Source organism: Hyla sarda, chromosome 12 (assembly GCF_029499605.1).
Source record: "Hyla sarda isolate aHylSar1 chromosome 12, aHylSar1.hap1, whole genome shotgun sequence".
NCBI classification, from domain to species: Eukaryota; Metazoa; Chordata; class Amphibia; order Anura; family Hylidae; genus Hyla; species Hyla sarda.
Window position 1 is genome coordinate 41,615,881 of NC_079200.1, and position 23,013 is coordinate 41,638,893.

The 23,013-nt window shown below is 43.7% G+C and overlaps 1 protein-coding gene across 6 annotated transcripts in view; it reads left to right on the forward strand.

Moving 5' to 3' along the window:
* ACBD4 (acyl-CoA binding domain containing 4) overlaps positions 1-22,728 on the forward strand; it is a 65,427-nt gene extending 42,699 nt beyond the window's left edge. For 5 of the 6 annotated variants that reach the window (XM_056549393.1, XM_056549390.1, XM_056549388.1 and 2 more), the window contains 10 exons: positions 3,755-4,015; positions 5,878-5,998; positions 7,500-7,584; positions 8,956-9,076; positions 13,090-13,257; positions 15,251-15,348; positions 15,796-15,910; positions 18,801-18,997; positions 20,505-20,555; positions 21,731-22,728. In XM_056549393.1, the coding sequence (XP_056405368.1) occupies positions 3,934-4,015; positions 5,878-5,998; positions 7,500-7,584; positions 8,956-9,076; positions 13,090-13,257; positions 15,251-15,348; positions 15,796-15,910; positions 18,801-18,997; positions 20,505-20,555; positions 21,731-21,838 (1,146 nt within the window). In that variant the 5' untranslated portion in view covers positions 3,755-3,933 and the 3' untranslated portion in view covers positions 21,839-22,728. Of the gene's footprint in view, positions 1-978; positions 1,175-3,754; positions 4,016-5,877; positions 5,999-7,499; positions 7,585-8,955; positions 9,077-13,089; positions 13,258-15,250; positions 15,349-15,795; positions 15,911-18,800; positions 18,998-20,504; positions 20,556-21,730 lie in introns of all 6 variants that reach the window. The other variant, XM_056549389.1, reaches the window with a different exon arrangement.
* Positions 22,729-23,013: the final 285 nt, after the last annotated feature.

Consider the following 23,013-nt stretch of genomic DNA (forward strand, 5'->3'; position numbering starts at 1 on the left):
TAACCATCACATTCGCCTTTGGCTGGAAGTTGTAGTTTTGCAACAGCTGAGGGCACCCTGGTTAGGAAACACTATTTTAAAGCAAAGAACACCTTTAAAATTTATTCTATACAAAGTTAATGTAGTGTATTTGCTACCTTGAAGAAAAACCTTCCTCGACAATGAGCAGATCAACCCTTAGATAGCGGGAATATACTGCTATATGGTGCTCATTTAAGTCTGCAGCTGATCATGTATCGTGTAATATACATGGCCCCACCAAATGTGAACTGTTCTTTTCAGTGGCTCTTTATTCTGGCTTATATAAAAGTATCCAGTACAGGGAACACCCCCCTCCTTCCCCAATAACACCTATATCCTCAGCCTGTGACTCTCCAGCCGTTGGAGTACTATAACTCTCATCATGCCCTGACAACCTTGTCTGACAAGTCAGGGAATGATTCAGTTCAGCTTGAACTTAAAGGGGTACTCCGGTGGAAAACATTTTTTTTTTTAAATCAACTGGTGCCAGAAAGTTAAACAGATTTGTAATTTACTTCTATTAAAATATCTTTATCCTTCCAGTACTTATTAGTGGCTGTATATCACAGACAAAGTTCTTTTGTTTTTGGGTTTATTTTTTATTTTTTTTCCTGACCACAGTGCTCTCTGCTGACACCTCTGTCCTTATCAGGAACTGTCCAGAGCAGCATAGATTTGCTATGGGGATTTGCGCCTGCTCTGGACAGTTCCTGATACGGACAGAGGTGTCAGCAGAGAGCACTGTGGACTGAAAAAAAAAGAAAAGAACTTTCTCTGTAGTATATAGCAGCTAATAACTAGAGAGCCACAGGTATGGGGATACTGGCCTAAGACATAGGGACAGGGCTTGTCCTACCACTTTAACCTTATTTATTGCATTTTTCCTCTCTTTTTAGTGGTATTGTCTGTGGGAAGGTTATTTTCTCATCCTTTACCAGTATATATCTTGTTTTCCAGCGTGCGTTCCCAAGGTACTCACCTCTGTAGTAAACAGATCTTCGCGCTCCTGAGAATAAAAATCACTAGGGTGGAGGTCTTTAAATACCTATTGATTTCACATCTCTCTTTCCTTCACTCTTCTGTCTACGGAATCCTGGAGACTTCAAATTAATTTGTATTATCAGGGAAATACAATATATAGGTGACTCAGGAGGTAAATGTTCATGACTGTGGTCAGCTTCATGTTTTTCACCTATGTATACTGCATGAGTAAGGAGTTGTGTATTAAAGGGGACCTGTGGCCAACACAAAAAAAAAATTTAGATATTACTTTCATTAAATAGTTTAGGGTGCCTGATCACGCACCTTTTTTTTTTTTTTTTTACTGTTTCTTGATATGCTCTTCTGTTCTCGAAATATGAGGGTTTATAATTTGTCTGACAAGTCAGGGAATTAGTCAGTTTGGCTTGAACTTAAAGGGGTACCCTGGTGGAATTTATTTTATTTTTTTTATTTTTTTTAAAATCAACTGGTGCCAGAAAGTTAAACAGATTTGTAAATTACTTCTATTTAAAAAATGTTTGTCCTTCCAGTACCTATTAGCAGCTGTATGCTACAGAGGAAATTCTTTTCTTTTTTATCTTGTCCACAGTGCTCTCTGCTGACACCTCTGTCTGTGTCAGGAACTGTCCAGAGCAGCATATGTTTGCTATGGGGATTTTCTCCTGCTCTGGACAGTTTCTGATACGGGCATCAGGTGTCAGCAGAGACCACTGTGGACAAGACAAAAAAGAAATTTTCGTAGATTTTTGGGTAAAATGGCTGATGTCATTACAAAGTAGAATTGCACAAACAAGAAAGACGTAGCAGCGGCACTCACTGAGTTGTGCAGGGTTTCTTTATTTGAGGGAGCAGAACAGGACAGCAAGAGCTGGAGCGATCCACAAGAATAGAGCGACACAGTGAATAGAGCCACCGGGAAACACTGTGTCGCTCTTTTCTTGTGGATCGCGCCAGCTCTTGCTGTCCTGTTCTGCTCCCTCAAATATAGAAACCCTGCACAACTCAGTGAGTGCCGCTGCTACGTCTTTCTTGTTTGTGCATATCCCGCTTCTCAGCATGGGACATTTAGAGGATTGCTGTCCAGTGTGAAGTGTTCAGTGTTGTGAATTCCGGGACTTGTGCCAGGATTTGTGTGGTGCTCATCATCTTCCTGCCTTTCTCCATACACAAAGTAGAATTGGTGGCGCAAAAAATAAGTCATCATATGGATTTTTAGGTGCAAAATTGAAAGAGTTATGATTTTTTAAAGGTAAGGAGGATAAAATAAAAGTGCAAAAATGGAAAAAAAAAACGGTCCTTTAGGGGTTAAAAATTAGTCTTCATGTATTTTTCTGCTCATTGCAGTCGTTTCTGCTTTTAAGCATTGGTTAGTGGTGGCCGAATAGAAGGTTAATGCACAGTTGCAAGACTCTGGAGGACTCTACACCTTGATGTCTGTGGGACTCCAGAGGCACCAGCAGCTTCAAATATCTGTTTGCTGCTATGTAATAGTATTTTATCAGCTGCTCTCTTCATCCGATGCATGGATCTGGCAGAAATCTTCCTCAATGTGCCTTTATCTGCAGAAACCCGTCTGTGCTCTGAATCAGCCACAAATCTCTTAATAGTGCGATGATCACTCTTACGTTTTTGTGAAATATCCAATGTTTTCATACCTTGTCCAAGGCATTGAACTATTTGTACGGGGAGGTGGAGAAGTAGTAGAGGGGCGTTAGTCATCTTCATTGACATTTGGACTGTCCAAAATCTAATAGTCTCTATACAGACAGCCCATTGATTCAAATAGACTATGTAATGCTCCATTTGCCCTTTGGTGGCACTGCAGGGAAACTAAACACTTACTGCCAGGTTTTCCCACAAATAACAGCTGATCGCTGGTGGTCACATTTTGATCAGCCTATTGTTAAAAGACTGTTTTATAGAAAAGACAAATTTAAAGAATCACCTAGTCGTCCTCTTCTGTCAAATCCATACAAATTCTACTTGGTCATTAGTAAGATCGCCTAAGTTTTCAATTCAGGACTCTTGGAAAGTTGGGTGATAACTTCTGTAAGTGCTGCAGTGACAGCGTTGTAGGTGTCAGGCTGGGTTCACATCACGTTTTTGCCATACTGTTTTCAATCAGTTTATCTAAAGAAAACCGTATGGCAAAAAAACTGTAAAAAGTAAAGTATTGGAAAAAGTAAACCGTATACTGTTTTTAAAAGTGCATACAGTTCCGTCCGTTTTTATTAAAAAAAAAAAAAAAAAGTTTTTGAAAATGTTGTCCATTTTTAATGGAAGGGGTCTTGGGTGGGGACTTTAGGATGCAAATGCATATGTGCAAAGTGAAAACAGTATACGTTTCCCATTGACATCCATGTTAAAAAAAAAAAAAGGTATGAGGTTGCAGTACGGTTTTTAAACTGGAGACAAAACCGTGGTCAACTACGGTTTTGAGTACGGGAGAAAACCGTATTGCAAGCAAACCGTACGCAACCGGATGCATCAGGGGGCATGCGGTTTTCAATTATTTGTCTATGTATACGGTTTTCAATACGGTTCCATAGGTTTTCAATAATGAAAACGTATACGGGAAACATACTTAAAAAACGTGGTGTGAACCCACCCTCACCCAACTTTCCCAGAAATAGATATTACCTTAGCAAAGACTAAAGAGCTAGAGATATGAACATGGCTATGAACATGGCCTGTGCTGTAATAGTATTCCTTATGATTTTGCTTCTTGTAGGTTCTGGCCTTCTCGGTATAAAGCCGTCAGCAGAGGCAGATCAGAGTCCATCTGTTATCAGGGCAGCATACAGTCCGTCAGTGCCACGGCACTAGCTGGCAGTACTTTGGTCCTGAGGACGAAGCAGAGCTCAGGAGCTTTCTACGCTGCAGTCAGGCGCAGCGCTGCATTCTGGACAAATGGGCACGGATCAAGATGAAACTGGATATCGGAGACAATTCAATGCAGCTGTGTCAGTTATCCAGAGCTTACCAAAAAACGGTAGGTAGATCCCTATGTAATGGCTTCCTAAAATGTTCTTTTATGCAGTTACTTATTTGCCTGTATGTCCCTATTACCCAATGCTTTAGATCAGTATTTCCCAACCAGGGTGCCTCCAGCTGTTGCAAAACTACAACTCCCAGCATGCCCGGACAGCCGTTGGCTGTCCGGGCATGCTGGGAGTTGTAGTTTTGCAGCAGCTGGAGGCACCCTGGTTGGGAAACACTGCTTTAGATAGTATAGCTATAGAAAGTTCTCCTGGGCCAATATGCCCCTATACCTGCAGACCTCATAGGCTATCCTGCCACTACACAGTAGGGAGGTGCAGTAATAGATCATTGCAATAATGCAATTATAGTAGCCTGAGCTTTATGATAAAACGCATGGATTTTTACAGTGTATGGATTCAATACATGACATCAGATAGAATGGCTTATGCAGTCAGCACCGGTTAGACGGTGGTACCAGGTGTAGCCTTTCCCCCCTGGAGATTTAAGATATCTTGGTAATTGGAACAGCTGCCAGCTCTTTTCTCATGCAATGTCCATTATTCTGACAGTATTTGACACTTTGCCCTGGTTTTCACTTATCCAAGCTACTCTGTGACAGTCTCGCAGACAGGTCAGGGTGATAGAAGTCCTGCACATAAAAGCTGTATACAGAGACATTATGTCCTTAAAGGGGTACTCCGCTGCTCAGCGTTTGGAACAAACTGTTCCGAACGCTGGAGCCGGCAGCTCGTGAAGTCATAGCCCCGCCCCCTCATGCCGCCACGCCCCGCCCCCTCAATGCAAGTCTATGGGAGGGGGCGTGACGACTGTCCACAATGCATACAGTCGGATAAGTAGAAAATCCCTCTTTAGGCGCTGCTTCTCCCAATGGATACACTCGAGTCAAGTAGTTGATTAAAAGAGGGTTTTTATTTTGACCAATGACGCGTTTCGGGTATTAACGCTTCCTCAGATTGGTATCTGTACCAATCTGAGGAAGGGTTAATACCCGAAACGCGTCATTGGTCAAAATAAAAATCATCTTTCAATCGACTATTTGACTCGAGTGTATCCATCGGGAGAAGCAGCGCCTAAAGAGGGATTTTCTACTTATCCGACTCTTTACTAGAGTGGTCAGAGTATAGAGAGCATTTCTTATTCTGGAAGGCCCATCCTGCCCTGCAGCACATCTATGAGAACAGGCACTGTGTAATGCTAAACGTTCCCTGTGATGGCACTGTAGGGAAACGGAACACTTACTGCCCTGGTTTCTACAGCTGATCACAGTGGATCCTAGCAGGGGACAGTTCGTAAATCAATGTATTTTCACAGATTTCTTCCAACAAGGCCAGATCTGACCTTTTTGTTGGATAGACATATATTATGAAAAGGTCAGATTGGATTGATAGCCGGGGAGTGAGCAGCACGCTGTCGCGAAATTCCCAGGCTTTTAACTAGCAAACCTGGTGCCATCAAAACTTTTGACATGTCTGAGTAAGTGTTAAAAGTTTATTTTTTATTAAATGATAGTAACCTTTTAAGTTTTGTGTATCAAAAGGAACATGTGTTAGTTTGAGGCAGATACCTAAAAGCCACCATTCATTCAAAAGCATTGCCTAATTATTCGGTATATCAAGACCACCTCTTTGAGAAGACAACTACCTTGTCTACACCAGATTTGCTGAGACCAACCTTTTGTTCCCCCCATGTATTATGCATACTGACCACTTTCTGTTGAAAGACCACTCCCCCAAAAAAACACTTTTAAATGTAATTTTGGGTAGACATTTCAAAGAGGTTTTAGTGCATGTCTGTTTAACTTCTGTCCCATGAGTAACTGAATGATTTGATCTTTTATTTTGACATCTCTAGGTGCTTACCGGCCGTCCTATGAGGAAATGCTCAGATTTTACAGCTACTACAAACAGGCTACAGTAGGACCCTGCAACATATCCCGCCCTGGTTTTTGGGATCCTATTGGCAAATATAAGTGGTATGAACACTTTACATTAATTCATATGGCTTATTAGACAATATGAATGTCAGAGAGGGTCTAATGCACACGAGACTCCTCTGTGAGCAACAGCAAGGAGGCAATACCGTATTTTTCGTCCTATAGGACGCACCGGCGTATAAGACGCACCCAATTTTTAGGGGAAAAATCTAAAAAAATAAAGATTTTGAACCCAATAGTGGTCTTCAACCTGCGGACCTCCAGATGTTGCAAAACTACAACTCCCAGCATGCCCGGACAGCCGTTGGCTGTCCGGGCATGCTGGGAGTTGTAGTTTTGCAACATCGGGAGGTCCGCAGATTGAAGACCACTGCATAGAAGGTAATACTCACGTGTCCCCGCCGCTCCGGACCCGTCACCGCTGCCCTGGATGTCGCTCCGGAACGTCTCTGCTGCCGGCCGGGTATCCTCACTCTCCGTCGCCGCCATCACGTCGTTACGCACGCCGACGCACGTACGCGACGACGTGATGACGAGGAAGGAGAGCGCCGGCCATACAGGGGATCCCTGAACGGAGAAGACACCGAGGAGGCAGGTAAGGTCCCTCCCGGTGTCCTGTAAGCACTAACCCGGCTATTCAGTCGGGCTGTTCGGGACCGCCGCGGTGAGATCGCGGCGGTCCCGAACAGCCCCACTGAACAGCCGGGTTAGTGTAACTTTCCCTTCAGACGCGGCGGTCAGCTTTGATCGCCCCGTCTGAAGGGTTAATACAGGGCATCACCGCGATCGGTGATGTCCTGTATTAGCCGCGGGTCCCGGCCGTTGATGGCCGCAGGGACCGCCACGATAGGGGTGTATTCGCCGTATAAGACGCACCGACTTTTTCCCCCCAGTTTTGGGGAAGAAAAAGTGCGTCTTATACGGCGAAAAATACGGTAAGTATCAATGACTCCTGTTTTGGCTAACCTACCTCTCCCCTTTATTTTACTGCCCGCCTTGTCCCTGAAGTGGCTGCTAAAAATGTATGGCTGTCAATCTGCAGATCATCTGGCATGCTTGATTTGAGAAAGGGTTGTCATGATGAAACAATCCTTTAAAGGGGTACTCCGCCCCTAGACATCTTATCCCCTATCCAAAGGAACCCCCGCGGCCGGCACTCCCCCTCCCATAGACTTGCATTAAGGGGGCGTGATGTCACGTGGGAGGCGGGGCCGAGACGGCACAATCCTCCGACCCCTGCATCGCCAGTCATCAGGCACAGAACGAAGCTCGCTCCATGCACCAGATGACAGGGGGTGCTGCAGGAGAGATTGCGGGGGTTCCCAGTGGTGGGACCCCGCCATCAGACATCCTATCCCCTATCCTTTGGATAGGGGATACGATGTCTAGGGGTGGAGTACCCCATTAATTCATTATCGTTTTGCTGTAAGTTTTCTGTTTTGGATCAGAGGGAAGCCACATGTCAAATTGTGGAACACCTAATACTTACCCATTTCCTATGCCACAATGAATTTTCCATTATCCTGGTGCATTTTTGCAGGGATGCCTGGAGCAAGCTTGGTGCTATGAGTCAAGAAGATGCCATGTGTGCTTATATCAGAGAAATGAAAATGGTGGCACAAAAGGTATATTACCATGTGATGTCTCTACAGCATTGAAGTCAAGTCTAATAATTAGGGCAAGTTGAGAAAAGCCATCATCATAACCCTTTGATATCTGGGTATAACATCAACCACGAGCATACGGTTGTCATGGTTATGTCTGTAAAGCCATGGCATTGGACTACCATTTTACACCAAAAGGAATTGGAAATTCAAAATGTTCTCAATAGACTTTGTGGGCACCTAATCCTAGATGTCTTTAGGGTCTGGTAGATTGAGCGGGTAAGCACATGAGTTCATTGTCACTAACATGCATGTGCCCACATGAGCCATACCAACATGCCAACCATGAAATGACGTGCTCTGGGTGCTAGATGCATAGGTGGCTTCACCAAGTCACGTTCCTTTAGGCTCTTCACCACCTCATACATATTAAAAACCAAACTTTCTGATTTTAGCAAGACCAGCTGACTGTATAATGTTGACAGGGCCTCCCTGGGTGGCAGATGTTGGGGGAAGAGGAGGATTGGGGATGTCTGGCAGCGGGTTACCCCTCCTATCTCCATTCAGAAAACAAGAATGATCAGCGTACCCTGGTAAATGGAGGGATTGGGAAAAAAGTTGTATGGGTTCCTTTGGCCAGGGTATGCAGGTACAGAGCTAGGGCTATCAGCTGAATCTTTGTTCTGGAAGAAGGAAAATCTGTCTACAAACCTGCAGCTTGGTTATTATTTGGGTTGGGTCAGCACAACATATTTCCATTATATTGAGTGCATTGCCAAATACATTACTAGTTTAGGCATTGGACTTGCCTATACTTGTATGTCTGACATACAGGAGCTCAAAGATTTTGACTTTTTTATAAGTAAAAAATTCAAAACCCTATTAGAGCGTTTATAGGTAAAGGTTCTACACCAGAATGAAGAGCGGCAACAAAGAGTGTCTGGAGAACATAGCATGTACATGCATTATATGGATGGCCCATTGGTTTTTAAAGGGAAATGTGTAATGCTTCATTTCCCCTGTGGTGGCGCTGCAGGGAAATTGGAACACTTGCTGCCAGGTTCCCACACAGACACGTATTATAGGTGATCGCTGTGCATCCCAGCACGGCCATGCCCCTATGTGATGCCACGTCACGCCCCCTCAATGCAAGTGTATGGGAGGGGGCGTGGCGGCTGCCACGCCCCCTCCCATAGACTTGCATTGAGGGGGCATGGCGTGATGTCACAAGGAGCGTGGCCATGACCTCACGACCCCCGCAGCCCTCACCCAGTGTTTGGAACAAAATGTTCTGAACGCTGGGGCAGTGGAGTACCCCTTTAATATACTAGTATTTGAGTCAAAAAGGTTTTCTGTCATAATAAAAGCCATAAACCTTGTATTTTGTATTAGATTATAGACACATTCCCTCTGGAAGACACATCACCTGAGATGATTGAGCCTTTCCGCCCCCTGTATGATGTCATCCCTGATATGCCACGTCCCCCCGACTCCTTTTTCACGACCACCAGTGGTAGGTGAACCCTTCTTTGTTATAAAATCTTACACATTTAGTTTAGTTTACCTACATTATACCTATAGGGTGGGAATATTTTTTTTAATTTACAAAGGTTTTTTTTTGTGTAAAGGGGGAAAAAAAGTCAAAAAATGTTTGCACAAAGGGATTTGCACAAAATTTGCCACATTATGCTGAATTACATCTGTCTGCACCACAAGAAAGTGGGTGGGGCTTAGTATAAAAGAGGACGTGGCCTCCAGGTTTACTATAGTTCACGCCAGTAACTGAGCTATAGTGAATAATACGCTAGCTCTGAGCTATCATAGATTTTGTGCAGGGCTCCAGGAAGCTGAGGCAGATTCCTTAAAGGGGTATTCCAGTAGAAAAACAAATGTTTTTTTAAATCAACTGGTGTCAGAAAGTTACACAGATTTGTAAATTACTTCTATATAAAAATCTTAATCCTTCCAGTACTTATCAGCTGCTGTATGCTCCATAGGAAGTTGTTGTGTTCTTTCCAGTCTGACAACAGTGCTCTCTGCTGCCACCTCTGTCTGTGTCAGGAACTGTCTAGAGCTGTAGAGGTTTCCTATGGGCATTTGCTCCTGCTCTGGACAGTTCCTGACATGGACAGAGGTGGCAGCAAAGAGCACTGTGGTCAGACTGGAAAGAACTACACAACTTCCTGTGGAGCATATAGCAGCTGATAAGTACTGGAATGTTTAAGATTATTATTTTAAATAACAGTAATTTACAATCCTGTATAACTTTCTGGCACCAGATAATTTGAAAACATTTGTTTTCCACTGGAGTACCCCTTTAAATGGTGCACGACTCTTATTGCATCTGTTTGTCAAACGCCCTCCATAGTGTTCTTTATGCTTAAGGTGGTGGCAAACTGTGCCCAGAGCCTCCAGGGTAAGCACCCAGTATTACATAGAAGTGTATAGTGGTGTTATTTAGAAACTAGATTGGATCATTATACAGTGGGGGGGGAAAAGTATTTAGTCAGCCACCAATTGTGCATGTTCTCCCACTTAAAAAGATGAGACGCCTGTAATTTTCATCATAGGTATTCCTCAACTATGAGAGACAGAATGAGAAAAAAAAATCCATAAAATCACATTGTCTGATTTTTAAATAATTTATTAGCAAATTATGGTGGAAAATAAGTATTTGGTCAATAACAAAAGTTCATCTCAATACTTTTATACCCTTTGTTGGCAATGACAGAGGTCAAACATTTTCTGTAAGTCTTTACAAGGTTTTCACACACAGTTGCTGGTATTTTTGCCCATTCCTTCATGCAGATGAGTGATGTTTTGGGGCTGTCACTGGGCAACACAGACTTTAAACTCCTTCCAAAGGTTTTCTATGGGGTTGAGATCTGGAGACTGGATAGGCCAATCCAGGACCTTGAAATGCTTCTTACGAGGCCACTCCTTCGTTGCCTGGGCGGTGTGTTTGGGATCATCAAATACCTATTTTCCACCATAATTTGCAGATAAATTCTTAAAAAATCAGACAATGTGATGGATTTTTTTTCTCATTATGTCTCTCATAGTTGAGGTATACCTGTGATGAGAATTACAGGCCTCTCTCATCTTTTTAAGTGGGAGAACATGCACAATTGGTGGCTGAATAAATACTTTTTTTCCTTAAAGGAGATAAATAAAGATAAATAAGATAATAAAGATAGGCATCCCCCTTGTTCTGTCTGTCTTTCCTTTTTCTCTACCCTTTACTAGTTTCTTGCGGTTTTCTTTTATCCTTTTATTTCTTTATTTTCTTTGTTTATTTACTTTATTTATTTTTTCCTTATTCTTTTTTTTATTTTTTTTATTTTACTGCTCATATACCTTGTCTATATGCATTCTTAGCAGCTGGCTCTGTGTGCGGCAGGTTTAATTTGGTACCTGTCTGTGTAGGGCAATCCTTGTACTATCTTAGTTCTATGCCATTACTGTTATTTGAGTTTTTCTTTGTTAAATACAAAAAAATCTGATACCTTTTTTGCAGCTGCGTGTTCAAGCATGTCTTAATTTTACTCACCATGACGTGTTTGTTTTCTAATTTTGGACATGTATTCTATTCTGTTGGTGTCAATAAAAACGGATTATACATAAAATTAAAGATAGGCCCTAGACACCAAAGGCCCTATAAATCCCTTAAAACGTTATACAAAAAAAATAATAAAAAAATAAAAAATAAAACACAGAGCATTTCTGAGTATGTGTATAAGCAGATTATTAGCAGCTCCGGCAAAGCAGTTTTTGTAGGGCACAAGGGGTAAAGGTTGAAGATCTGAAGGAGGAGCAAATATACTGTAGCGTGATCAATGTTTATCTTATCACTAGAGATTTGCTATCTTCCAAATAAAAGGAAAATGCATCTACAGTTGGCTATAAAAGATCCAGTCGTGGAGTTTGACTTATAAATCCTTACTAATGCATAAAAAAGTTTCTTAAATTTTCTAACTTACTTTATGTTACAGTTCTTTATAGTTTTAAGGATATCTATCCGCTGTCAGTGAATAAAAACATTCTATCTTGCATCCAGATAGCAAAAACCTATAGAGCAGGTGGTATAGCTATAGGAGCAACTCGTGAACAGTGCAGCAGAATCCCATTGAAATTAATGGGACTCTGCTGCAGCAGGATGTCCGTGTAAGCGTGGCCTCACACTGACTCTCGCCTTAATAATCAGGCAGAGCTTTGATGAATGGCTTTGTAAACTTTGTGACTGTAAAGTTACAGCTGCACAGTCCTCTCTATCCCCTCCCTGCACACACATCTATTTCAGTGCTAGCAGGAAGTTACAGCCAGGTCAGTTCTGAAGCCTGGAAAGGTATATAACCAATAGAGTCAAAGAAAATTGTTGCCAGCTCACCGTTTATAGTTGCTTAGTCTCTGGGCACTCGTGGATGTTGAATTGGAAGCCAGGATGAAGACGAGCCGTTACCCCGGTGCATGAGGAAAAATACAAAGGAATTTCCAGCTCCCCAAAAAATGGTAGAAAAAATATTAAAAGTCCAAAATTTAATTAGTCCATATTAAAACCAAAAATGAAAACACCCTGTGTAGATAAAACCCCTACGCCTAGGGCGTAGGGGTTTTATCTACACAGGGTGTTTTCATTTTTGGTTTTAATATGGACTAATTACATTTTGAACTTTTAATATTTTTTCTACAATTTTTTTGGGAGCTGGAAATTCCTTTGTATATAACCAACAGACCTAAGGTATGCACCGCACCATTAGCCCTCTCAATACTATAGACCACCAGGTATATTAACAGTAGCCCCTTCACTGCCAGTGGTTCTGACATTAACCCTTTCTCTACCCTAGACCCCCAGGAATATTGACATTAACCCTTTTACTTCCAGGACCACTAAGGATGCTTACATTAACACATCTATGGCCAGAAGAGACCACCAGGGATGTAGACACTAGAATTCACTGTGCTAGACCTGTATGCTGTTTAATACTATTTGCCTGATTGCTATGTGGCCCTGTATATCTAATGATGTAATTTCTAGGGCACTGTATGGTCATTTCAATTGATGCAGTCCTTTGTTGCCTGGCATATGTTCTGCAGTGTTTCCTAACCAAGGTGCACCAGCTGTAGCAAAACTACAACTCCCAGCATGCCCGGACAGCCAAAGCTGCACCTTTTAATATTTAAAAGAAAAACAAATTAAATGCCATCCATAATAAATCTCTCCCAATCTACACTGGAAAAAACGTATCTGTAACTTACCCATACATTGCCAATGCAGTGGCATAACTATGGTGGATGTAGACATTGCAATGACAACTAGGTTCCTACACGCAAAACAGGAACTGGATGTTGCTATATGACTATATAATTGTACAGTAGATTGAATCTAGCATGTGATGTTACATTGACAGTATAGTATGTATCCAAGCTATGCCTCGCTCTGGCCCTGTCTTGCTTTTTGTAGACCTCTTGATGTTGCTGTTTGATGCTTTCTTTCCCTCATTGTCTATAAACCCCCTCATGTTACAGAGACTGAACATTCTGAGGATATAACAGAGCATGCAATACCAGAGCGGAGTGAAGAAATGGAGGACCAGCAGTCTAGAGACCATAATCAATATGCAACTGGAATGGAAGAGGTGGAGCTGGGTACACTGTCAGCGGAAAAAGAGCTAGAACAAAGAGCGGATCCTTTAGGTCAGTGTGTATTCTGCTCTGATTTACAGACCAAACAGTAACTATTCACGTCAATGTGAAATCTAATTGCCAGGAGATGTTGGACAGATTGGGGATTCTCCTTACTAAATACAAATCAACTTCTTGACCTTTATTGAATTCGATAAGTGTTCCTCAGCTCGCGGCTCTCCGGCTAATGCTAAACTACAATTCCCATTATGCCTTGAAAGCTGAAGGCAACAACTGAAGAGTCATAGGTTAGAGAACACTGGACTAGACAGTACTGACTGCTTTGACATGGTACTTGCTCCCGACCATGTTTAATGCAAACTAGGTCTTTGAAGGGGTACTCCGGCCCTGAGACAAAGGATAGGGGATAAGATGTCTCACCGCAGGGGTCCCGCCGCTGGGGACTCACGCAATCTTGTATTCGCCACCCACCTGTTTGAGCTGCACGCCGCGGTGCCAGCTCACAAACAGCCGGGTGGCGACCACGAGGCCGGAGTATTGTGACATGACCCCCTTGCAGGGAAAAACCCTTACTAGAACCCTCCCTATAAAATATCACTTTATTATACTTGATTAAAATATATGACGCCAAACATATATTAAAATTTGACGTGGTATGGGGATATTAAAGTACTAGAGTGTGGGTGAGCTCACACTCTAAAAACGAGTGCTGGACAGGACTGCGGTGTCTTATTCAAATGCACACTGCGGACCACTGGTAATTCCAGTGTCCGCTATAACACCGCTGTCCCTCACTCTTTTGTTTGTGTTGATCCCCAATATCCACGTCGACTAAAACATAGGACCGTAGGCCTCCCCGACGTTTCGCTGACGAATCAGCTTTGTCAAGGGTTGCGAGGCTACTGTTCTCCCAGACGCCCGGTAAGTGTTTATATTAACTCGGGTGGCCGGTACTTCCTATCCCTAGAGCAGCCAATCTCGGAGCGGGACGTCATGTTCACTGTGTGAGATCACGGACGTGAAGGATGTAAACAAAGGTCATGTGCCAGGATAGGCACACGATTCGCTAGTTGTAACAACGCGAGAACAGTGAACATGACGTCCCGCTCAGAGATTGGCTGCTTAGGGATAGGAAGTACCGGCCACCCGAGTTAATATAAACGCTTACCGGGTGTCTGGGAGCACCGTAGCCTCGCAACCCTTGACAAAGCGGATTCATCAGCGAAACGTCGGGGAGGCCTACGGTCCTATGTTTTAGTCGACGTGGATATTGGGGATAAACACAAACAAAAGAGTGAGGGACAGCGGTGTTATAGCGGACACTGGAATTACCAGTGGTCCGGAGTGTGCATTTGAATAAGACACCGCAGTCCTGTCCAGCACTCGTTTTTAGAGTGTGAGCTCACCCCCACTCTAGTACTTTAATATCCCCATACCACGTCAAATTTTAACATGTTTGGGGTCATATATTTTAATCAAGTATAATAAAGTGATATTTTATAGGGAAGGTTCTAGTAAGGGTTTTTCCCCGCAAGGGCGTCACCCCTTAAAGGTTGTTATTGATATATTTTTGCCCTGAATACCTCCAGGGACAAATGTGTTTCCTTGGCTATCGACGGAGTATCGTGACGTCACGACTCCGCCCCGTGTGATGTCACCCCCCGCTATGCAAGTCTATGGGAGGGGGCATGACGTCCGTCACGCCCCCTCCCATAGACTTGCATAGCGGGGGTGGGGTGTGACGTCACGATACTCCAGCCCCGTGGTCCCACCCGACTGTTTGTGAGCTGGCACCGCGTCGTGCAGCTCAAACAGGTGGGTGGCGAATACAAGATTGACGGGGTCCCCAGTGGCTGGACTTCCGCGGTGAGATATCTTATTTGGATAGGGGATAAGATGTCTCAGGGCCGGAGTACCCCTTTTAGCATTTCTCACAGCATGTTTTATGGCTACTATGGTCAAATCTCCGTTCTTATCTAGGATATAGTCCTATTATTTCTTGAGCATGTATGTCATCTATATCTCATTGCTGATTTCTATTTAGGCGGGGCAGCACATCCAGTGCAAGCGGATCAGCGTCTGCATAGCTGGGGATCTGAAAATGATTATTCTGACAGTGTGGAACAGCTCATGTCTGATCAAGTGAGTCGCTGGTGTAATAAAACTTCTTAACCCTGTACAGCCTGTCAATTCATATATGTATGTGCACCCCTATTACAAATACATGGCAGTTTTCTTCTAAAAACAGCACCACACATATTCACTGGCTGTGTGGAGTATTGCAGCTCAGCCCCATTCACTTAAAAAAGATGTCCAGCGGTAATGGCGTGTTTGGATCAGCTGACCTGCTGTGTGCAAAACGTCACACCCAGGAGCTGAGCCGGATACCCGTAGAGAAGATTGCAGGGGACACAGCAGGTCGGACCCCTGAGATCAGACATTTATCCCCTAACCGCAGGATAGCGGATAAGTTTATTACCGCTGGACATCTTCTTTAAGTGAAGCAGAGACAACCCATATACATGTATGTACTGTTTATAAAAGAAAGCAGCTGTATTTTTAAGTATAACCTAATGTTTTCCCTTTTAGGAATATGAACATGGTTCACACTTATTTAAAGCATCTGATGTTACACACAAAAAGACCAAGACTAAGTCAAGGAGGAAAAGTGCAGACAGGCGAAAGGATGATGTCTATGTACCAGGTATACATCAATAATTGTGCAACGAAAAGCCTTCAATTGTATGTTCACTTTTAGGGTGTGTTCCCACAGGGCGTATACGCAGCGTATTTGACGCTGCGCAAAATTTACGGCAGCAGCGGGAAATACGCTGCGTATTCCTTGCTCACTATACACACAGGGCTTTCCGGCGGCAGCCCTATGCGTGCAGTGAGTTTTGGAGGCGGAGCCGCGCGTCACAGACACACCGGCACACGGCCCGCCTCCAAAACTCACTACACACATAGGGCTGCCGCCGGAAAGCCCTGTGTGTATAGTGAGCAAGGAATACGCAGCGTATTTCACGCTGCTGCCGTAAATTTTGCGCAGCGTCAAATACGCTGCGTATACGCCCTGTGGGAACGCACCCTTAGGCTAGGTTTCCATATAGGGTTTTTCTGGTGTTTTTTTGGGGGGGAAACTGCCACTTGAGTTTTTGTGCCAACGCCAGAAGTATATTCAAAAGGAATGGGAAATATAAAGGAAGGACTTTTCCTTCTCCTTCCTGTTGGATCCACTTCTTGGCTCAAAAACAGCAGGGAAAGTTTAAAAAAAAAAACACTAGAAAAAACCTGTATGGAAGCCTAACTTTATGGTTCGGCAACACGTAGCAGAAATGCTGTGGATTCTCAACAGCAATTAATCCACAGTATTACTGCACTGTATTTCGCTACAGCAATTCTGCACTAAATCATGGCAATTTTGGTGCAGATTAGTCCCTGTGCCTTGGGGGTCGAATATGCTGTTAAAGATAAAATGGCACTTGAGAAAAGAAGACAAATAGAGTAGTTGCCAATAGCAACCCATCAGATTGCTTCTTTCAAATTTCAGAGGCCTTTTTAAAAATTAAAGAAGAAGAAATCTAATTGGTTGCTATTGACAACTGCACCACTCTTCCTCTGCATATCACAACACAATCTGCTAGACCTGCAGATTTTGACTTCCCAACTGGAGTCAACAGGGAAAATGCACAATTGATCCTTAACAAATCTGACACTACTTTAAATGCAGACAAGAAATACCAATAAAAAATACAGGAAAAGATACTAGGAAATACAAAAACAGACTCCCGATGTTCTTACTAAATCCCGGCACAAGGAGCAGTCCACTGATAAAGGAAGGAAATGCATAATTGTAAGTCATACGACAAATCAGTCAGAACAACCGAACATAAAGACCAGATCTTACACAATTGACATGCTATTGATTTCTGTTGCACTGTGTGGTTGAGATTTTGGAACTCTTTTCCACTCTGCTGCTACTGTAGATGTTGCATATTTTTTGAGGTATTCCGGGCAAAGGAGTATTCCGGACAAAAACATTTTATCCCCTATCCAAAGGATAAGGGATAAGATGTCTGATCGCGGGGGGTCTGCTGCTGAGACCCCCCGCGATCTCCCTGCAGCACCCGCTTTCAATGCGGGTGCTGAATCTCCAGTTTCGGCAACCTCCGGGTTTCCAGGACTGGGGACGTGACGTCATGCCACGTCCCCTCCATTCATGTCTATGGGAGGGGGCGTGACGGCCATAGACATGAATGGAGGGGGCGTGGCGTGACGTCACGTCCCCAGTCCCGGAAACCCGGAGGTTTCCGAAACTGGAGATTCAGCACACGTACAGAAAGCGGGTGCTGCAGGGAGATCGCGGGGGGTCACAGCAGGAGGCCACCTGCGATCAGACATCTTATCCCTTATCCTTTGGATAGGGGATAAAATGTTTTTGCCCGGAATACCCCTTTAATAATGGTTATTCCGAAGAATGCTGTCCTCTTCTTGGCTGTGGCCAAAGCCCGAGATGCCAACTATCACTAGAACAAAGGGTCTGTGACATAGAGGTAGAGGAGGAGGCTTACACACATCCACAGAAATACCTTTTTGGTGTCTTTCATTGCCTCTTCAAGCTCTAGACATGCTGGATGTTTGGTAACATAGAATAAGGGTAATGTGTCCTATAATATCTCACAAAGCAGGATTTCCTGAAATACGTTATGCTGCAGAAGGTTCACCGATTTATTGCCAAATACATTAACAAATGTAAGGAGAGGTGGATAGTTGGAAGGGGAATCGGGATCCTGCTTTGTGGACTAAAGGTGCCCATACACACCTATAATAGCTGTAGGACAAACATTCGTGCCGCCAACAGCTATTTCTTTTATTTACCATATATACATGAACATTCGTCATGGCCAAACATTCTTATGTTGTGAATGAGAACAAGGGAGGTAAGCCTCTGCCAGATAGCTCATCATCTCCCCAAAAACAAAATTGTCAAGTAGTTAAAGGGGTTATCCAGGAAAAAACTTTTATATATATATATATATATATATATATATATATAAATCTCAACTGGCTCTAGAAAGTTAATCCTTTCAGTACTTATGAGCTTCTGAAGTGAAGGTTGTTCTTTTCTGTCTAAGTGCTCTCTGATGACACGTGTCTCGGGAACCGTCCAGTTTAGAAGAGGTTTGCTAGGGGGATTTGCTTCTAAATTGGGCGTTTCCAGAGACACGTGTCATCAGAGAGAACTTAGACAGAAAAGAACAACCTTAACTTCAGAAGCTCATAAGTACTGGAAGGATTAAGATTTTTTAATAGAAGTAATTTACAAATCTGTTTAACTTTCTGGAGCCAGTTGATATATATAAAAAAAGTTTTTTTCCTGGAATACCCCTTTAAAATCCAAGATGCTTTTCTCTCCACCAACGTCATTTGTCGGGATGAGTTTGAAGGCCCCTATGCACATTATAGAGAGTCAGCTGGTCCTGCCGACTCTCTCAAGCCCTTCACCTTTGTTGAGGGGGTCAGGAATAATAAATCAGATTTTATAAATATGCCGGATTATATGACTTTTCAGCAAGTGTTTTCTCTCCATTTAGAGTCTCACTCCACTAATGATGGCTGGCTGAGAAATCTCAGTGAAGAAGACCATGGAGACACATCAAGTGGATTACAGACTAGATGCCAAAATAACCCAAACCATTTGAGCCCTCAGATTAAAGCCACAGTGGAGGCTCTGCAAGCTTCAGTCCAGGGACTCTGTCAGCGGCTAGAAAGCCTGGAGAGAACTTTACAGGTTATCATCCTGCATTCTTATCAGCTAACTCCCTTATATAGATAACATGAGCTAATGTAACTTAGGAGACATGCAAAATGCTGGTTCTTGTTATATAGTAAGTATGTACAGTGGTCCCTTAAGTTACAGTATTAATTGGTTCCGGGACGACCATTGTATGTTGAAACCATTGTATGTTGAGACCAGAACTCTATGGAAACCTGGTAATTGATTCTAAAGGCACCAAAATATCATCCAAAAATAGGAAAAAGTGAGGATTAAAGAAAAATAAGTAGATAACTAATATAGATAAAGCAAATCCTTACATATAAAAGTAAGAAAGATCTTCTGGGAGCTGTAATCGCGTTCTAGGTCAGTGTTTCCCAAGCAGGGAGCCTCCAGATGTTGCAAAACTACAACTCCCAGCATGCCCGGACAGCCAAAGGCTGTCCGGGCATGCTGGGAGTTGTAGTTTTGCAACAGCTGGGGGCTCCCTGCTTGGGAAAAACTGGTCTATGTAGAGGACAGGAGCTTCTTCCGGGTCCTGTACAGCACACGCAATGTCCTAAAAAAGTAACATGGAGTCGCCCTCACCTGGTGTCCAAAGGAGAAGCTAACCCTGGTACAGGTAAAGAGTACAGAACATGTAATACCTCCCTGTACTGTAGGGGGCGCTACCAGACAGTGCATACACTTCAGTAATACAGGGGTTTTACCAGTTCTTCGGGTCATTGACACGTTTCACATCTGGACTGTCCGTAACATTGTATGTTGAGTCTGGTTTCAACTTACAATGGTCCAGAAAAGACCATTGTATGTTGAAACTAATGTTTGTTGAGGCCATTGTAAGTTGAGGGATCACTGTATTGTATATTCACTGCAATTAGAGATGAGCGAACTTACAGTAAATTCGATTCGTCACGAACTTCTCGGCTCGGCAGTTGATGACTTTTCCTGCATAAATTATTTCAGCCTTCAGGTGCTCCGGTGGGCTGGAAAAGGTGGATACAGTCCTAGGAAAGAGTCTCCTAGGACTGTATCCACCTTTTCCAGCCCATCGGGAGCACCTGAAAGCTGAACTAATTTATGCAGGATAAGTCATCAAATTCCGAGCCGAGAAGTTCGCGACGAATCGAATTTACTGTAAGTTCGCTCATCTCTAACTGCAATAGCAGATTTTAAGTAGGATACCAAACTAGGCTTGTGTCTGGTTTTGCATGCACCTATGTGTACAGGGTTAGGCTGCAATACCACATACAGCATGATGGCAAGAGTGGAGCTGTTTAGAAACAGTCATTTTCTACAACCCATTTTAAGATAGAAAATGTCCCATATAAAGTGAGCTGTGAGCAGCAAAGTTTTCTGGGAGTTATAGTTTTACGGCGTTCATAATGTAAGGTTGCTTTTCATGTAAGGTATATTTCATGTCTTTCAGTGGCTCCTTTGAATAGACTGGTTCAGATAAACGTTAAGTTTTAGGTTGTCATTTACCGTTCACACTAAACAAAGATGCTTTCTTCTCTCACAGGATCAGCGACAGTACATAGAAAGCCAAGCACAGAGATCACATAAAGTGCCGGTATGTCACATAAAGTGCTAATGTCAATGACAAAATACCGTAGTCATAAAATTATACAATACAGCCCTATTCACATACTGAAAAAAATCCACAGAGCCCTGCTGAGTTGTACGACGCATACCCCTCATTGACATTGGCATCAAAAGACAGATGTCAAAAGATTAGATAGATACAGGGCTGTAGAGGTGTCATTTGTAGCTTCTGGGCCCCGATACAAAATCTGTTACAGGGCCCCATGTGCCAATTATAATACTGGTCTCTTACTGGGCAGATGTGCTTTGGGGACTTCCTTAGGCACCAGGGCCCTGGTGCGACTGCTAACTCTTCTACCTCTTCAGCTATGCCCCGGCATGGCTGCCATCAGGCAGTGGCCTCCAGTGCCATCAGGGCAGTGGCAATTTGTGTGAGAGGAACATGTAGAACAGTCTATGTGTGGGCAAGAAGAGCAGTCTTTTTTGGGGAGGGGGCTTAAAGGGGTACTCCGCTGCTCAGCGTTTGGAACAAACTGTTCCAAACGCTGGAGACGGCGCTGGGAGCTCGTGGCGTCACGGCTCCTGCATTTGGAACAGTGTGTCCCAGACACTGAGCAGCGGAGTACCCCTTTAAAGAACAGCCTGTTGGAGATAGGGGAAATTAGTAGTCCTGAGGAAAGAGGGGACTTAGAGAGCAGTCTTTATGAGAGGGGGACATGAGGAGCAGTCTGTAAGAGAAGGAGGAAGGGTCAATCCTGGATGGATATTAGATAGTTATGGGATAAATAGATAGATATGAGATAGATAATAGGTTGAAATCGAGTTCTTAGTGCACTGCTGTGTTGGTGCTGCTATTGACTCAGTGGGGCTCCTGGAATATTTAAAGCACTTGTATTTGTGCGCACAAACACACTTTAGGATAGTAGTCCTTGGAATTGGCCATAAACAGTTTAGATGAGCATGTGATGTGTTTTTCAGTAGAGAGAAGTAGACATCCTATATCTGCCACTACTTATCTCAAGGAAAATCACAGGACTGGACTGATCTCCCATGAGGGATGATGACATTTACAGTGCGTCTGTGTCTGTGCTAGGTTTAGTAAATGGGACTGTCTGTTACACTGTAATACAGTATTTTGGAGTATATGTTTGTTATTCGTATTCTTGTAGTATTAGAATGTGTCTGCTTTCTCTCATTTTACAGAAACAGCAACTACCTTCGCTGGCCAAGTCTCAGACGTTTCTGTTCATAGTCATCTGGCCATTTGTCGTGCACTGGCTGCTGCGCAGGTTTTTATGGAGGAAGAGATGACCTGTTAGTTTTGGCCCATGCCATCCCTTGTACAAGACTATATCTAAAGTGGACAGAATGAATCAGAACTTCACCGGACAGCTGTTTTATAAAAGAGACAGCAGCAAAAAAAGAGAAAAACAAGAAGCTTAGTGGATGTAAATTTACCATTGTATCTGGAATGGGTTAATAATGATTTTTCTTGTAATAGTGCCTTGTTGATATAGGAATGATATCGCATTGTTTTCATTGCCTCTTTGAATAATCTGCCCTGTCCTGTCTGCTGCCTTACACCCTCTAACACTACGTGCCTTTATAGCTCGTAAACAGGATTTTCCCTTTAAGGGAACGCAAGCAACTAAGGCCCAAGCAAACACAGTAACAAAGATAGAAAGTTAGCATACAGTGAAACACAGCATGACATTAAAGGTAGAGAATAAAGGGATCATAGAGAGCCATAGCACTAGGCAGGACAGGAGAGCAGGCCCTGGATCTGGGCATCATTGCAGAGTAAAATATGGAATCAGATGGGGCAGATCAGTCAGGCATTAGTTTATGCAGTAGGGGAGGCCGTGGGGGCATGCAAGGCAAGAGGGGAGGCCGTGGGGGCATGCAAGGCAAGAGGGGAGGCCGTGGGGGCATGCAAGGCAAGAGGGGAGGCAGTGGGAGTGCGAGGAAACAAGAGAAAGCTGTGGGCATACAGGTGCAAGAGGAGAGGAGCTGAGGTGTGCAACGGAAGAGGAGAAGCAATGGAGTTGCATAATGACAAGAGGGGAAACAGCCGAGGTACTCAAGGGCAAATTGGGAGGCGGCAGAAGCATGCAAGAGGAGAGGTTGCTGGGGCATGCAAGGCAAGTGGGGAGCTGCGAAGGTATAGAAGGGCAAGAGGGAAGCTGCAGAGGCATGCAAGGGCTAGACTGAAGCTGCGAAGGCATGCAAGGAAAAGAGGGGAACTGTGGAGGCATGCAAGGGCTAGACAGAGCTGTGGAGGCATAAAAGGAAAAGAGGGGATCTGTGGAGGCATGCATGGATAAGGGGGGGGAGCTGCAGAGGGGTGCAAAGGCAAAGGGCTAGACAGGAGCTGCAGAGGCATACAAGGAAAAGAGGGGAGCTACAGAGGCATACAAGGAAAAGAGGGGAGCTGCAGAGGCATACAAGGAAAAGAGGGGAACTGTGGAGGCATGAAAGGAAAAGAG